The sequence below is a fragment of the Antechinus flavipes genome, chromosome 3 (genome assembly GCF_016432865.1).
Source record: "Antechinus flavipes isolate AdamAnt ecotype Samford, QLD, Australia chromosome 3, AdamAnt_v2, whole genome shotgun sequence".
NCBI classification, from domain to species: Eukaryota; Metazoa; Chordata; class Mammalia; order Dasyuromorphia; family Dasyuridae; genus Antechinus; species Antechinus flavipes.
In genome coordinates this window covers 634,003,318-634,020,611 of record NC_067400.1, presented here as the reverse complement: position 1 = coordinate 634,020,611, position 17,294 = coordinate 634,003,318, and the positions used below count along the sequence as shown (strand labels likewise).

General features: G+C 53.7%; 1 protein-coding gene across 1 annotated transcript in view; it reads left to right on the top strand.

Moving 5' to 3' along the window:
* LOC127556881 (zinc finger protein ZFP2-like) overlaps positions 1–17,294 on the top strand; it is a 38,368-nt gene that overhangs the window by 14,449 nt on the left and 6,625 nt on the right. The window contains exons 2-6 of the mRNA XM_051990378.1: positions 5,204–5,293; positions 5,515–5,603; positions 6,324–6,440; positions 12,224–12,350; positions 13,480–13,575. Coding sequence (XP_051846338.1) covers positions 5,553–5,603; positions 6,324–6,440; positions 12,224–12,350; positions 13,480–13,575 — 391 coding nt within the window. The 5' untranslated portion in view covers positions 5,204–5,293; positions 5,515–5,552. The remainder of the gene's footprint in view (positions 1–5,203; positions 5,294–5,514; positions 5,604–6,323; positions 6,441–12,223; positions 12,351–13,479; positions 13,576–17,294) is intronic.

Here is a 17,294-nt window from a genome sequence, read left to right as displayed (position 1 = left end):
GGGATGCGGGAGGGGCGGGCCGGGGCCGGAGCAGACACCTCGTTAGGTGCGAGGCGAAGGCGGGGCGGGGCGGGCTCCAGACCCTTAGTCGTTTCTCTCTCGCGCGCGCTCTCCCCTCCCGCTAGAAAACAAGAGTGGGCCTGAACTACGGGAGACCTGCCCCTCTGGAGGTCCCGAGGTCCCTGGGTCCCAGAGAGTTAACCAGGGTGGTGAATTGGGGGGGGCGGGGTCTCGTCCAGTCCGAGAATTCCGTGGGGAATCCACGGCAGAAGAGTTGGAAAGCCCGGGGCGGACGCCGAGATGTGCGGAGTAGGGGTAGGATAGGGGGAGGGGAGGATGAGAGGGAGCGCGGATCCCACCTCTCGGGGTAGGCAGTCGGACAAGAACGGCCGTTCAGGGCTTCCACCGCCCCCTGGGTGATGGACATCCAGCCTCAGTTTCCGCTAAGTCCCACTCCCAGCATTCCCGCTGGAGCTTCAACCAGAGCCAGGGGGCTGCGTCTCATCTAGGCCCCGCCCCCGGCTCAGCTCGCCGGGGGCCGCCGCCAAGATCAGCAGAGGGGTGAGGGCCCTGGGGGACAGGGTTGCTCAGGCCGCCGTGAAGCTTTCTTCGCTTGCGGCGGCTCCACAAGAAAGTCGGGCTCCTGTCTTCCAGGTGGAATCTTGGGGAATGAGGGCTAAGAGGAAGTGAAAGGGTCACCACGTGGGCCCGGCCCCGCCCAGCCGCCGAGAATGCCCCATACTGTACACCAGCCTGACCTAGGACTACATTTCCCAGAAGGCTGATCGGAAATAGCCCCTCCCCCGGAACTCTGGGGAGTGATTCCGCCCCTCGGCTTTGTTCCTGGTCTGGCGGACGTTTTACTTGCTTCCGGTCGTGCGCCCGAGGCGCGTGCGCAGTTTCGCCGTGGGCCGGCCGGCCGTTGGGCTGTGGGTTGTCTGAGGTGAGCGCTGTGGGTGGGGCGTGAGGGGCAGTGAGTGAAGTGGGAGTGGGGGTGGGGAAGCGCAGGGAACTGTGTGCTGAGTATTTAGGTGTGTCACCCTGTGGGAGGGGCCCAGAGTGCTGTGGGGGGGAGTGTGTCACAGTATAGGAGGCAGCGGTGTGTGGCAGGGCGTTGTTGGAGGTGTGTGCGCGAGGGTGCCATGGCGGGGGAAGGTCTGCGTGTGAGTGGGTCCCAGTGTGCAGAGAGGCCGTGGGGGGGGCCCATGTGAGTGTGTCAGTGGGGGAGGGGCCGGGGGCTGGGAGTGAGTCCAGGGGTTTCCAGGTGTTCCCTCCTCCGTGCGTCCTCCCCCCCCCCCCCCACCGTGTGTCCTCCTAAGCCTCGTTGGGGGAATCTCATCAGCTCTAGGACCTTCTCTCTAGAGCATGTTCAGCTTTGTCCGCGCTGACCCCTCTGCCGACCTCTGACCTCACATTGCTAGTTCTTGAAGGTCCACGAGCATTTTTTAAATTATTTTTTCCTCTCAGGAGGTGGGGGCCTTGCTGCTCCCCTCCCTCTGCATCAGCTCCTGCAGGACTTCCCAGCCTCCCCGAAAGCCCCCGGGGCCTGCCCAGCCAGCCCCGGATTCTGCTTCTTGGTCACCCCAGAGGGCTCCAAATGCTCATCCTTGGGGTTGGCTTAGTTACCCCGAAGCCCTCCCTCGGGCAGGCCCTCTCAGTCCCCTTCCCTTTTCTCTCTTTCTCTGCTGGGGCGAACGCACTTGTGGACCCACTTCTGTGTGTGCATGTGCACTCGGGGGCGTTTTCCCCGTCCCCCTCCCCCTGTTCTGGGAGAGATTGTCCCCACCCTTCCTTTGCTCCTCTCCCTCCCCAAACCGCGCTCTCCTCCTTGTCTGTCCTCGGACGGTGGAGGTGACCGAGCCCCAAAGACCCTCTCAGACCTGTGTAAATGGACTTCCCCCGATCCCAGAAGCCCCCCCTTCCCCCGCCAGCGCCAGCAGTTCCGGGAAGTCCCTCTTGGGATGGCTCCCAAGGAAGTCCCTGCTGGGTGGTCCTGGTTCCTCTGCTGGTTGGCCCCTTCCCAGCGGCTCTTTAAGGTGCCGGGCAGTGGGGGGCTGAGGGGCTCCTCAGCAGTGGGCTTTGTTCTTTGTGGCCCGAGCAGAGGCTTCCCTTGGGCCTGGAAGCGCCAGATTTTAGCAGGTCGTTTTGCTTGGGGGCTTCTTCAGGACGTGTCTGGTGGGCTCCTTGTGTGCCCTTTGCCCCCTGGTCCCAGAACTCCGGCAGTTTCTTTTAAAATGTCTGGAAATGTGGTGCCGAGGTTCCCCTTTAGGTGGAGCTTTCGGAGAGGCCACGGATTCTCAGATTTTCCTCGTGGGCCTTCTCCGGGTCAGCTGGTTTCATTAAGAGAAGCGCTGCCTTTTCTTGCCCTTTTGCCATAGTTTAATATTTCTGACGGTTAGTTAATAAGAAGCCCTCCCCCCCACAGGCCCTCTGAGTCCCCTCCCCCCCACAGGCCCTCTCAGTCCCCCTCCCCCCCCAAGGCCCTCTGAGTCCCCTCCCCCCCCAAGGCCCTCTCAGTCCTTCCCCTCCCCCCAGCACAGCCCTCTCAGTCCCCCTCCCCCCTTTCTTCTTTCCCTGTTGGGGCAGATGCACTTTTGCCAATGGGCATCTGTGTTCTCCATTCGGGTTTTCCAGGGGGTTGTTGCTTGAATGAGCTTTTGGAGTTTTTGTTCCAAGTTATTCATTCCACTTTCAATTCTCTGTCCCCCGTGGTTTTCATTTCTTTTCCATCTTTTCCTTTAAAATTCTCTCTCTGTTAAAAAACAAAACATTTTAAAACTCTGGCTTCTTTCTGGATTCCGAGTTTTGTCTGCCCAGGCCTCCTTGACCCTTGAGGCCCCGCTTCTGGCTCCGCGCCTTCGTGTCCGAGTCCCCGGAGCGGATTTTTGTGGCGGGTTTGGGCTTTTTCGGTCCCTCCGGCCTCTGCCCTGTCTCACGCGGGATGGACTGTGGCGGGGGAGGCGGCGGCCGCTGGAGGATTTCTCGGTGGCTGGAGCTGTTCTGTGGGCTCGGGCGCTCCCTGGGGCATCCAGAGCCGAGTGTGGGGGCTGGCCGCCCTGGTCCCGGCCCTGCCACTTCCTGAGCGGGGTCTGGGCACCTGCTGTTCCCGGCCCGGGGCGGGCAGTGGGAGGCGCGGGCTGCGGGCTCCCTGCCCTGGCTGTTCCTCTGCGGCTTCCTACCGAGTCCCCGCTCTGCTCCTGGGGTCCGAGCTGCTTCGGGGCTTCCCCCAAGTGCCCGCCACGGGCGTGGGCCACAAGGCCGAGTCTGTCCGGCACCGCCCCCTGGAGAGCCGCTCCGGGCCCTGCGGGCTCCCCGTGACTCGTTTGGATGGGGTCGTGTTCTTGATCTGGAGGAGTTTGGGGGGGCAGGGAGTTAGCCGGTCTGGTCTTCGGCCCGTGGCCCCAGAGTGACCTTGATGTCTCTCCCCCCGTCCGTCCTCCACGTCAGGGAGGCCCGCAGACCTCCCCCTGCTGTGCTCCCAGCTCCTTTGGGGCCCCTCTGCAGCCTCCTCTCCTTGCCCCGTCCCCTCTTGCCGGCCTTCTTCCCCTCAGCCCCTCTGGCCAGGCTGGACACCCCTGGCTACCGCCCCCCAGGGTCCTCCAAGGCCTCCTGCCCCCACTGCCAGGGCTCCCTGTCCCATACGGGGGATGGGGGGGTTGTGTGGGGGCCGGGCCGGGCTGGGCTTGGGGGAGGGGTGTGTGTGGCCTCCTGCTCCTGAGTGCTGGGTGAGTGGGGGGCGGCTGGGGGGAGGGGCTCCTCTGAGCTGGGGATCTGCGGGGATGGGGGAGGAAGGAGGGGGCGGGGAGCGCGTCTGGGCCGAGTCAGGGGGACCTTTGGGCAGGGGCTGGGGGAAGGGGCCCGAGGACTTGGGAGGCTCCTTCCGGCCCGGCCTGAGCTGTCTGTGGTGCTTAACTGGCTGGCGGGGCTTTGTGGGTGCAGGGGGGGAGGCGGGGCAGCAGGGAGTGCCCGGGGCGGGGTGGGAGTGGCGGCCCCCTGGCATCGGTCCAAGGAAAGGCCTGAGCAGGGCTGGGCGTGGGGGGGGGGAGGGGAGGGTCTGCAGGTCCTTGGGGGCGCCCAGCTGCCGCCTGGCTGCAGCCCGGCCCCTCCTAGTGACGGGGAAGCCGGGGGCGGGGAGAGGAGGCCGTTTGACCCCGCCTACTTCTTTTGATTTAGAGAAAAAGACTGTCCCTCCCCCTCTTCTGGAATTGGAATTCTGGAATTGGAAAGGAGAGAAAATAAGATTTTTGTTAGTTGAAAAAACATTAACATTTTGAAAAGTCAGAATATGTTGCATAAGACAAACATCAAATGATATTTTTAAAGAAAATTAACTAAATTTTAATGGGTCAATAAATAACTTGGTGGGGCTGACCCCTCCCCCTCCTCTCCGCAGACTCCTCCCCTTTTCCCTCCTCTCTCAGGGTAGGCCCGCCCTCCCCTGCTCTGACCCCGCCCCTGGCCCCGCCCCCTTATTTGACAGCCCTCTCCTGGTGTCCTAGAGGCCTTCGTGGAGCCCTGGGCACCGCGGGCCAGGTGGGCGTCCCCTCTGGGCCGAGGCTTTTGCGAGCGCGAGGCGGCGTCCTGCTGGGGCTCGGCCCTGTTCTGGTGGGAGGCGCCTCCCTGGGCGCCCACAGGCCTGTGTTTAAGCGGATTCGAACCCTTGCCTTCGGCGCTGGCCGGGCTGGCCTCCAGGCTCCCGCGAGGCTTTGGGCTCGTTCCCGCGCCTGCTGCTCCCGCGAGACTTTGGGCTCATTCCCGCGCCTGCTGCTCCCGCGAGGCTTTGGGCGCGTTCCCGCGCCTGCTGCTCCCGCGAGGCTTTGGCGCGTTCCCGCGCCTGCTGCTCCCACGCTGGCCCTTTCTGGAAGTAAAAGGGGGCGCTGGGGGGCGCCCTGCAGCTCGGCCTTTGGGCCCAGGGTCTGGAGCGGGGGCTTTTATGGTGGGCACGTGGGGGAGAGTCCCCTCCCCGTGCGCGTGGCAGGGGGCGCTTAGGCCCGGGGCCCTGGTGCCCCCGAGGGGCTGGGGGCGCTTTGGCGGGAGCCTCCAGCCAGGGCCCCGCCGGCAGAACGTTCTGGAGGCCGCTGGGGCCTCGCGCTGCCTGGGGGACGGGCTTAAGCACCTTCTGGGTGCCATGACCCGGGCAGGTGGGGGGGTCACTGGGGCCCCCTCCGTTGGTGACCCCCCGTGGCCCGGCCTCTCTCTGCAGCTCCCCCGGCCTCTCCCCAGAGCCTTCAGGCAGAGACTGATGTGACGGCTGAGACCCAGGACTGGCAGCCGGCCGGGGCCGAGGAAGGAGGTGAGTGACGGCCCGCCCGGCCCGGGCGCAGGAGGGACTGCTCTGGGGGAGACCCCGTGGGGCGCCCGCCGTGCCCCCCGCTCTCGGGCTCTGTCCTTGGAGCTGACTGGCGCTCGGAGACCTGGCTTGGGCCCGCGGGGGCCGCGCCCTCCTTTCCAGGGACCTGGGCTGGGGGCTTCGAGGCCGGGGCGGGGTCCTTCATGCCGCTGTTGTTTCTCCAGCTGCGCTGCCCGAGACTGTCCGTTGCCAGGGGAGGAGCATGGAGGGTGAGCAGGGACCGACTTCGGGCGTCCGAGCCACCAGATCCCAGGTGAGGGAGGGCCGCCTCCTCGGGCCGTTTTCCTGGGCTTCAGCCTGACGCTTCCCGGTCTTTCTCCCTAATGACAAGAAGGGGGTAGAGACCGGGCCTGGAGTTAGGAAAAACCCCAAGGAGAGAAATGAATGATGAGGCTAGAAAGGCCGCTTGGGGACGCGGCGTAAGGGAGCAGAAAAGCCAAAAAGGGGGATGGCTTTTATCTTCAGGGCAGTTGGGCCCCCTGGAGTCGGGCAGAGGAGGAACATAACGGCCAGATTTCGGCTTTAGAAGCAAAAACACTTTTTTCCTTAACAAGTCTCTGTTTTCTCTCCTCCCCCCCTTTCATCCTTAACCACCCCCCCCCAGCTGCCTGGGTGGGAAAAAAGCTTCTAGAAGATGCCCGGCCAAGAGCGGGCGTCCAGAACCCAGTTATCTCCCGCAGGGGCTTCTCTGAGCCATTACGGCGGTGTTAGCCACGGGGCAGATCCCACCCAGCTTTCTGTCGGTTGGTCGTTCTTGCTTTTGCATTAGCGTCCTTACTTCCGTGTAACCTGTTCTCGTGATCCCCTCCTTGTATCAGTGCATACAGGATGCTCTGAAGCTGAAAAAAAGACATTTTTCATTTTCTTTTCACACATTTTTGTATTTTAAGTGTTTTTATAGCTATCTTTTGGTTTTTCTCATTATATTTTCCCCCAATACCCCAGCTCCTGTAACACATTTTTTTTTCCCCAGACAAAAGGAAAAAAGAAAACACGAGGAAAAGCATCAGAACAACAAATCGACACAATGAGAAAGTCTGAAAACGTGAACAACAGCCAGCAGCCGTGGGCCTCCCATCTCTGCAGAAGGGTAGGAGAACATCCTCCACTGGTTTTCCTTGGCGGCCCCGCCCGTCACTCGCGTTTGGGCAGCGCTCTCTCGGTGTTTTGGCGAGCACACGTTTTTCCCATTCGAAGGACCGGTCTTTCTGTGCTTTTCTCTTCATCAGTGGATCGCTCCTCGCCACACACAAGTGTCCCTTCTCATTAGCTTTCTCCTCTCCATGCGGAAAAGGGGCTGCCACAGTTCTTTGGGAGTCTGGGGGCGCTTTTTCCTTCTTATCGATGACTTATGGAGTATGAATCCAGCCGTGGGGCTCAGGGTATGAGCTTTGTTTGCACGAGTCCAAATGCTTTTTCCTTACTGGCCATAGCGTTTCGCCACCGGCGCCGTCCTAGTGTGCCTTTCCACACCCCGCCCCCAGCACCAACGGGTGCCGTCGTGGTCATTTTTGCCACTGTTCAGAGCATGAAATATTGGTGCCGTTTTGGTTCGTTTCTCTGATTTTCCTTACGCTTGTGAAGGCTCTGAAATTCCTCTCTGAAAAGCTGTCCGTAACTTTTGACCATTTATCTGAGAAGGAGCGGCTTAGTCTCATGTTTGTTACCATGTGGACGGCGCAGCTTTAGCAGATAAGTTTGATGATAAAAATTTCTCCCCGTCTGCCCATTCCCTTTCTTATTTTGGTCTGAATCTGTTTGGGTCGTTTTCCCAGCAGCTTTTGGCAAGGGGTCAGAGCTCAGAGGAAGGTGTTTATTTGTGCACATCAAGTGCGATAGGGAAGGGAGGAGGTGTGGCCTATACAGAGATGCTGATCTGAGAAGGAACAGAGATAAAGGACAGGGGATCATGGGGGTCTGCGTCCTGAGACTGAGGAGAAAATGGCAAAATGTGGGATCACCTTAAGGAGTTCAGGAACACAGAAGTCGACCGTTCAGGGTGGCTGTGGGCCACAGAGGCGGGGTGGGCCAGGGGGCATTGTGGGGGTGCCCGTCTGGCATAAGAGCCTGGGGCTCAGAGGAGGCCTCGAGTGGGATGAAGTCTGAAGGGGGGGCAGGAAGCATTCTACTAAGGCCAGTCATGCTTACCTGGGAGCTTGCACCCCAGCTGTCCAGTCACACAGTCTCAATAGGAGCCAGGAAGCTGGGTTCAAGTTCTGTCTCAGGAGAGAATCCTGGGCAGGTGGTGGAGGAAGAAAATCCTGCGTGTCCTAAAGTCTCTCCACAAACTAGACAGCATAGAGCTTTAGTGGAAATGAAGAGAAACAAAACTCGGCAGGAGTTGGGGTCAAACAGAGAAGACCCAAAGGAGGACACTTGGGCGAACCTTTGGCCTTCAAAGGCCCGGTGCCTCCATACTAGCTCCACGGGACAGGTGAGGGTCTGGTGCTGTGGAAGTGGCAGGAAGTGTGGCCTCTGAGAAGAGGGAGACCAAGGGACCTGGGCTGGCAAGGAACGCCCAGACACTGCCCTGGCCCAAAAGGAACCAGCCCATGCCAGGGAGTGCACAGGCCACGAGGTAGCAATGTGCTAGGATGGGGCACAGGTGGGCCCTGAAGGTCTGGGCTTCTGCTGCAGGCTGGAGGGGAAGAACTGAGGGAGGACTGGAGGCCAGAGGCACCATCCCTCCCCAGCCCAAGCCCAAAGGTGATTACAAGAGCAAGCTGAGTGAAAAGCTTGTGAAAAAAGTGAAAAATAACCAAATGCACAGGTGAAGGAGAAGGAATTCTATCACAGAAAGTTACCATAGGAATAGAGAAGACTGGGGTTTATATTCTGAAAAGGATGCTGAAGTGAAAAGGCCTTTCCTCCCCTAAAGAGTAATGTCAAATGCAAAAAGAATTCATAGAAGAGTTTAAAAAAAAAAAAAACTAAAACTCAAATGAGAGAGATTGAGGGAAAAATTTTTTAAAATAAGAATAATCCAAGAAAAACAAAATTATGAAAAGAAAGCCAGCCAACTGGAAAAGGAGATACAGAAAGAAAACTATTGTTTGAAAATTAGAATTGAGGGCAGCCAAGTGGCACAGTAGATGGAATACCAACCCTGAAGTCAGGAGGACCTGAGTTCAATTCTGGCCTCAAGACACTTAACACTTCCTAGCTGTGTGACCTTAGGCAAGTCACTTAACCCCAGTTGCCTCAGGAAAGAAAAAAAGAGAGAGAGAGAAAGAAAATTAGAATTGAGCAAGGGGGAGCCAGTGAAGTTATAAAAGATCAAGAACTAAAAAAATGTAAATAAATTAAAAACAGAGAGAATGTGAAACATTAGAAAAACAATTGATCTAGAGAACAGATCATGAAGAGACAACAAAAATAATTGGGCTGCCTGAAAGCTACAATCACAGAAAAAAAAGAATCTTGATGCAGTAATATAGGAAATAATGAAAGAAAATTGCCCTGAAGTGTTAGAACAAGAGGGAGAAGTAGAGATAGAAAAGCATCTGCTGATCACTCCCTGAGAGAGATCCTGTAAGGGGCACAATCAGAATCAGCTGAGAGCCGGCTCAGCCACGCTGGAGAACCACAGGTCTGGGAATCCTATAGAGCGAAGAGCCAGAGACGGAGGTTGTGGCCAAAAGTCAGACACCCAGCCGCATCCTGAGCAAAAGTGGACGTCTGACACCGGGAGGGCGGCCAGAGGGAGCCGGGGCCAGCGGAGGCAGGTCTGGGCTTTATTCCTTACATAAGTGGTTTGCTTACTTTCATCCCCTCCACATGGATCTTGCCGTTTTTCTTGGTTCTCTTCTGTGGGTGCATTTTGCAGCCCCTTCTCTCTTTGGTGGTCTCCCCTCTCGGTGTTTTGTGTGATTGACCCCAGAGGTGGGCGAGCCTTTGAGGTGACCCAGCTCAGTTTGGGGCTTTTGCACTTGGGCCCGAGGTGGGAGGGAGACTTGGTCTCTGTAGGGGATTGCCTCTGCTTTGGGGCTCGGTGTGAGCTTTCCCAGCCCCCCTGCTGGGCTGGGCTTTGTTCTGGAATCTCTGAGCTGTCTTAATTTGCATTTTTCTAATTGCTGCCGCGTGTTTTTCATGTGCTTCTGGATAGCTCAGATAGATTTCTTCCTTTGAAAATTGCTTATTTATCCCTTCTGCTCATTTGGCTCCTACTCTTAGAAATCTGAATGTTCCTTATATGTCGTGGATCTGAACTGCGTATCAGAAATCTGCGAGTGTTTTCCCTCGGCTGCCCATTTCCCTTTAACTGTCAGTCAAGAAGTCGGAAGGCGCTTGTGGAGCACCCGTGAGGTGCCGGGCACTAGGAGTGCCCACAGAGACCGGAGGAAGGCGCCGGACTCAACCGGCCATTCGTGGAGGGAGGCCCGGCTCTGAGGAGCCCCGGAACGGCTGGCACTTGGAGGCCAGGAGGGGGAGCTCAGTGAGCAGCGAAGGCCAGCCAGGGAGGACACAGCAGGGAAACGTGCCAGGGAAGCCGTGGAGATGGAGCATCCTGGGGGCACGGCCTGAAAAGAGCTTGGAGACCTGAGAATAAGCAGAGTCGGATGATAAAGTCCGTGATCAGTCCTGAGATCAGGGAGGAGGATGACATGTGGCCCTTGGCAGCACTGAAAAGGAGAGGGGATAGGGAGGAGCGGGAGAGAGCGGGAGCAGGAAGCCTCGTGGTAGAGAGGGTGATGAGCAGGGTCGCAGGGTTGGGAGAGGTTGGTCAGGAAGGCCACTGGCAAGGTGGGGAGTCCGGAGCTGGGCCCCAGGAGCAGCCGCGCGACAGAGGATGGAAGACTGGAGGGGGGGCAGCATACCCAGGGGAGGGTGGGCTTTGTGCAGAGGCTAATCTTGTACAGTCAAAGCTGTTTGAAGCTCAGCTGTTCTGTAGCCATAGCTCAGAGAGGCACCTTTCTTTGTACTTCTAATGCATGATGTCCCCGACATGAGTCCATTTGAATCTTACCTTGGTCTTCAGGGTGAAACCATCGCATGGTTGCTTGACTGCTCTTCGTTTTCCATATCTAGGGATGCTTTGCCTTCGTAGCTGAGGCTCCTGAGTTTATGGAACATTAGGCTATTGAATTGGCTTCTATGTCTTATGTACCTAATCTCTTCCACTGATTGACCTCCCTTTTTTAAAACTGGTACCAAGTTGTTTTGATGCTTCCTGCTGGTACCAATTGGCAGTGATGGGAATGGCGAGAATGGGCATCCTTGTTCTTCATATGATCTTACTGGAAAGGCCATCAACAGCTTTTCTCCATTAGTTATGTTTGATCTCTCTTCTGTACTGTTTACCATGTTAAAACAAAGTCCATTCATTCCTATGCTTTCTAGTGGAAACAGTTACTACTTTGTTTTTTGTTGGGAGCTTTTGGTTAATTGCTTTTCTAGTTATCTTACCTGTGTGTTGAATTCATTGATTTGTTCTTTTTTCCCCCTTTTATTGCTGAAAGTGTTTAGAGATAGAAAGTATACTAAATGACTAAAGATAGAAAACCACCAATGACTACTTTATATATGTTCCATAAGTTTTGTTGTGCTGTTTTCTTTAATAAAATTTTCTATTGCTTTTTTCTCAGATCAATTCTTTAGGATTAAGTTGCTGAGTTTCCAAGAAACTTTTAATTCCTTTTTCAGAAGTCTCTTTTTGAAAATAACGTTTATTTCAATAGAGGTCTATGTTTTTGTCTTCCACTTCTCCATTTCAAAGAATCTACTCATTTCTGGCCATTTCATCAAGAATGCTTTGAAATCGATTTCATTAAAGGTTCGTGTTTATATTCACTTCTGCCAGATAGCTTATCTTGGTTTAAAGCTTTTTTCTTGTGCCTTTTTGGAAAATCGTATTGTAAGCTCTCCTCTTCTTTGTCATGATAGCTTCCAAATCTTACATGATCCTGATTTTGGCTTCTCTTGTCTGAGCTTTCTTTTTGGCTGATTGTAGAATTTTTTTCTTTGACCTCGTGACCGTGGGTTTGATTATGACTTTCCTGGGAGTTTCCACTTGGGGATTTCTACAAGCAGATGACGAAGGGATTCTTTCTTTTTTTACTTTGTGCTCTGTTCTGAGATAAAGTCAGACTTGTGGCCTGCAGAGCTCCCATCATTAGGAAATGTTAAGTCCTATATGCCATAGAGAAAGAGTTTAGAACCTCGGTTGTAAGTAATCTAGGCAGTTTTCATTTATGATTCTCAAAACATGGCATCCAAGATGCTTGGGGGAGAGGGGCCATGATTTTCAGGTAGTTTAGTTCTGATATTCTTTCTCCTCGACCTAGTTTTGATGCTGTCTGCCTTGATTTTGTTTTAACATTTGTTTTGTCCCTGAGAAGCTTTTTGTTTGGCTTATTCCAGGGTTCGGGGAATTCAGTTCTTGAGGGAGGTGTTCTGTCCCCTGTGAGGAGGGGGTTCCCCTCTCCCTGCCCTTTTTCCTCCCTTTTGCCCTCTATTCTTATGGCATAGCTAACATCTCGCTAAAATGCTGTTTTCTCTGAGGCTGTGCTTGGACTCATGGAGTCAGTGTCAGTAGTTAGCGAGCACCGATTAAGCGCCCACTGTATGCCACATGTGTTGGCTCCCGGGGGGGCAGGGAGTGGAGAGAATGCTGGACTTGGAATCAGGAAGAGAGGAGTGTGAATCCTGCCTCCAGTTGGGGGACCCGTGGCTATGCTGTTTCCTCTGAGGATGAAACGAGATTGGATGCAAAGGGCTTGGCAACCGCCAAAAGCTCTCCAGATGGGGGCTGTCATTAGGCCCACTTTTGCCTTTGTTTGCCTAGCCCCTGGCACAACAGTGGGCACCGAATGGGTGTTTGGGTGACGTCTCCCCGTGGGGCACGTGAATGACCTGGAGCGCTCCCTGTTACAGGCCTCGGTGACCTTCAAGGACGTGGCTGTGGACTTTACCCAGGAGGAGTGGGGCCAACTGGACCCTTCTCAGAGGACCCTCTATCGGGATGTGATGCTCGAGAACTATGAGAACCTTGTCTCCCTGGGTAAGGAGAACCTTCCCCGGGCAGTGCCGGGGTCTGTTTGCATGCTAGGGGATTTCTGAAGTGTTCATCTTGAGTTTTGGTTTATGGAATAGAACTCAAGAAATTGTGGACTTTGGTCTAGTCTGTCAATGGGACCGGACCGCCCTCTGACCCATGGGCCTCTGGAGCCGCCCCAAGCGAGCCTGAGACAGCAGAAGCGTCACTAATCTCAGCATGAGGAAGTCCCCCTTCCCGAGGTGGGCTGGCCTGACAGGGGCTGGCCCACTAGAGTTGGAGAGAGTCTTCATGGTTCCCTTTTCTTGGGAGCCCCCTGGGAGCATCTTTGCCCCAGAACTTGGGGGTCGTGGCCACCCTGTGGGCCCACAACCCGACTTCTGGGATGGGGTGCTGGTCAGGGACAAGGAATAGGGATTGGGAACATGTGGTGGGTGGTCCTGGGAGATAAAGCAGCCAGATCCCTCCATGACACCGTGCCCGAGGGTAACATCATTCTAGGGTGTGAAGCCCAGGGCCCTGCCAGCTTGCCAGATCTCAGGTCTGGGAAACAGGGTATCTCCAAAAAATTTTGACATCTTAAGTTATTGGACTGAGAGAGAGAAAGTGTTTGTGTTTGCTTCAGGTGAATAAATGCCCTTTGCCTAATGAGTCATCAAGTGCCCTTGGAGATCCCCCTTTTTTCTGTATCCCCATTTGTTCTCTCTTTTTTGAGATGTCACACAATGGTCTTTCTCTGAAGTTAGAGAGCAGGTTCTCGAAGCTATCGCTGTCCTTGTAGTCAGTGGTGGTTCATAAACTACAGTTCATTTTGTCTGAGTGCAGCTCCCCCGGCCTGAAAGGCAGATTTGTGCTTGGTTCGGCATCAGTCCTGCTTCTAGACCCTGCCTCAGTCCCTTATTACCAGTGGGACTGACAAGGAGTTTCCTCCTCTGTAAAATGAGGCAGTTGGTGACCTTGAAGGGCTCCTTCCAGCTCTAAAACTGACTGATCTTTCTGATCCTGCCATGTTTCCTCCTCCAAAAGTTTTACTTAGTTCCTTTGAAGAAAAAATGTATACTTTTTGCCTGCAGAGTTGGGGGCTAGTGTTGAATTTCCTCTTGGTTGTCTTTTGAATTTCTTTCTCTACGAGTAGGGCTTCCCGTATCCAAACCTGACGTGATCTCCCAGTTGGAGAGAGGAAAAGTACCTTGGATGCAAGATGGAGAATTCCTCAGAGGCATTTGCTCGGGTGAGTGAAGAAAAACTAGAGAGAAGGAAGCTGGGGGAAGCGGCAGACCACTGGTCAGTCGGCGGCCATTTGGCAAAGGGGATGCTGGGAAGGCAGAGCCACAGCTGGGAAGCTGTCCGAAGCGGGGAAACGAAGAAAGCGTAGCTGTGCGCCTGTCTGAGGCGGAGGTTGGGAGGGCGCGCACATCCCGGGCACAAAGACCAGCCATAAGGGGGCCAGGGGGCGGGGGTGGAATGGAGGCCGTGGCCCCCTGAGTGACAAGGAGGCCAGAGTCTGGAAAGGCGAGTTGTGGCAGAGGGATTTCAGGGTGTTCTAAGAGCAGTGTCCTGCAAACAGGGAAGAGACAATCCCCTCGCCAACGGTGTGGCAGAGGGTGCCTTAGAGGAGAGAGATCGTGTCAGACAGAGAGAGGCTCTTGGCCTTCTCCCAAGTTTCAGCCGAAACCCACCTTCTCAGCCCTCCCCATCCCCTTTACGGACCTGACAGATGGTCACTGTCTGTCTGGAGAACGGTTTAGCTCCTCCTGTTCCTGGCCCTCACCTTTCAGAGGAGGGCCCGGAACCTCTCCAGCGGTCTTCTGGGGTCACAGCTGGCCATTGGGCTGGCAGACAGTGGTGGTCCAGCTCCTCGATGCCCCTCGTCTGTTCCCCAGTGCATTCCCCGCTTTGGGCCCCCTCTCAGGTTCTCACTGTTTGTGTTGTAAACTCCACCCTCCTTCCAGCTCCTCTTCATTCCTCTCCCCTTCGCCTCCTACTTACCTGTTGAGTGAAAAGCACTTTACATGTGTGTGTGTGTGTCTGTGGCCACTTGAGATGAGAGTGGGGTTCAAAGGTCACTCCCCCTCACCCCTGTTTGTTTAGAGATTGGCTTCCTTTCCCTGCCAGATCCTTCCCCCCCCCCCCCCCCCCAAGCGCGTTCCCTGTGTTCTCTCCAGTTTTTTTCTCTTAAGATCACAAAACCAGGCCTTGCTCCGTAACAATGGCAGGGCCCACTGTTTGAATGTAAGCAGCTTACCCTTGTTTGGGCCTTTACCTCGTTGTTCTTGATGTTTCTCTTTTTATGTTTCTCTTCACTTCTGTATTTGCGCTTCGTTGTTGTTGGAATCTTTACAAACTGTTAAGTCATTAGAGATGATAGAGACAATAATTATCTAATTTAGCCTGGTTCCGTATGATTGATCTGATCCTACAAGGAGATGTTATGGGCCAGAACCTGAAACAAGGTACTGAGTAGAACTGATAGAAAATAATGCTTGTGTTCACACCTTTAGAGAGCTCATATAAGCAGGAAGTATTTAAGTCCTCATTGGAGTTCACAAGTATGGGAGAGTCACAAGTTAACTGTGTAACTTTGTGAATTCACACCTCCCTTCAAGCTCTTAGGGCCAGAGAGCACTCTGGGAAGAAACCCATAATCCCTCTCTCTCGAAGGAGCATAAATAGAGCTTTCAGGGAGCCCAGTCAGGAGAGTTCAGCTGAATTTAGGTTGAGAGGGGAGCGTCAAGTGAGTTCAGCCAGAAGCCCTCTGAGTGAGGAGTTTTACTTCGGAACATTGACTGGGGTCGGAGAGGAGCACTCTGGGAGATTGAGAGCCAGAAGCCCTGTCTCGGAGGTGAGACTTGGTGCTGGCTCTGGAGGCTGAAGAAAGCAGAGGCAGAAGCAAAGGACAAAACTGCAAGAGCTCTTAGAACCAAGCAGAGAGATAGGCCTCTAAGCTAACCGAGCTATATTGGAGGCAGTAAAAGATCTGAACTTTTATCACCTGGCTGCGTTTTGGGTGATTATTGATCTGAACTGAAACTAAGGCTGCCTCTAGAAAACCTCTCGAGAAACCGACTCTCTCCCAGAGAGAACCATCTTATATTAAAGAAGAAAAACACCACATGTCGTCTCTTTGGACCTTTGGTCTTTGCGTCAGAGTTCCGGGAAGAGCTCTGTTTCATTAAAAGCCCATTTTGTTCTGGTAGCATCGCTCTTGGCTATAAGCCTGTGCAAGATTTCCTAGTCAGAGAAGTGGGATGCTCCCTATCAGCCGGCCAGTCAACACCACTGGTTGAGAGTGATGGAATTATTCCTGCTAGCTTCTAAAATCACTTTCTTTTTGGTGTACCAGTATTCTGCCCCAGGTCTCCTCCCTAATGTCCTTCCTGTGTGCAGATTCCCTTCTCACTTGCCGTGGATCCATGACCCAAAAGTGGGTAGCGGATCACAACGTTTAACGTTTTAGAAATGAAAACATACATTTCTTCTGTGTCCGATCATTAATTTTTTTGTGATTTTTTTTTCCACATCATTTATTTTTCCAGTTAGTATGTCAGTGTCCATGTTTTTGTTTTGATTTTTTCTACTTTTTATCACTTCATACAACTCTTTTTTCCATATGTCACTGCATTCTTCTCGGTACTTCTTTTTATACTTATCGCCTATTTTTCCATTCCCATAATGTTATCGGCATATGAATTGTTTGCAGTATTTTTGTTCTTGGGAAAAAAATGCTATTATGAATGCCCTGTATAGATAAACTTGGGGTGTGGCGTGTGTGTGTGTGTGTGTGTGTGTGTGTGTAATTTGTTAGATCTTATACTATATTATCATAAGACTTTCCAAAACATCTTCAAATCATACCATATATGTAGGTGTGTGTCTGTTTTCTCCATGGTCCTACCTCCATTGAATTGTTTTTCATCTTTTTCCAATGAGAAAGGAGTTTAGGAAGAGCAGGATAGACCCTCCCTTCCCAAAGTATTAAAAAAATAAATAAATAAAAACCACTACTTTTACATTTTCCTTATCCAGAGGCAAAGCCTCTGCCTGAGACCTACCTCAGAGCTGATTCGCTCACAGTAATTCTAACAATTGGGTGATTGGCGAGGGCTGTTCACTCATGTCTCCCCGGTTCTGTCAGTATTTGGGAACACTACAGGGGCTGAGTGAATGCCTCCAGTTTTAGATTTTGATTAGTTTGTTTGGGGTCGGTATTGACAGTTGTCAGTGTTGTCAGTTTGGGGTTGAGATAATTGCTTTCTCTTGACCTTTTACTTAATGAATTTCTAAGGGGAAAGGAGTCCAAGATACCATCCAGACCAATAGCAGCTGAATGGGACTTGTCTCTGCGAACCTGACAGAGGTTCACTCCCCCTTTCCTTGGAGATAGTTGTGGGGGTGCCTCACTTCTGTCTCGCTCTCTAAGGAAGCTTTTTCTTAGATCCAGCCTTCCGTTCTCGCTCTGGGGCAGAGAACAACCCTACGTCCCTTCACTGCTATAGGGCAAGAGTGAGCGTCCTTGGAGAGGAGATGTGTCGGAGTGCGTCCTTATCGGCTTGGAGAACCTGGCTGTGGGCTCCTCACTGCCTGAGGCTGCCTCGACAAATGCTCCCCAACCCTGCTCTTTGTGCAGAGACCCTTACTCTAATTTATTAGGGACTGGGGCCATTTGTTGGCACAGATATTGTTTCCCTTCTTGAGAACTGAATCTTACCATCTCCAAAGACAAGGTATTCTTTCCCTTTTCCAAGTCTGACCTCGGTACTTGCACATAGATCCCGTCTCGGCAAGCTTTATTTTTATCACTTATTCCCTTCCTTCCCTTCTCTCTCTTTTTAGTTTCTTTCAGTCCATTGGCTTCTCCTTTTCTCCTTATAAAAATGGTTGGGTCTCCCATATGTTGTGATTCTGTCTGCATGTGTCTCCTAAATCGTTAAGCCTAATTAGGCCTTTATT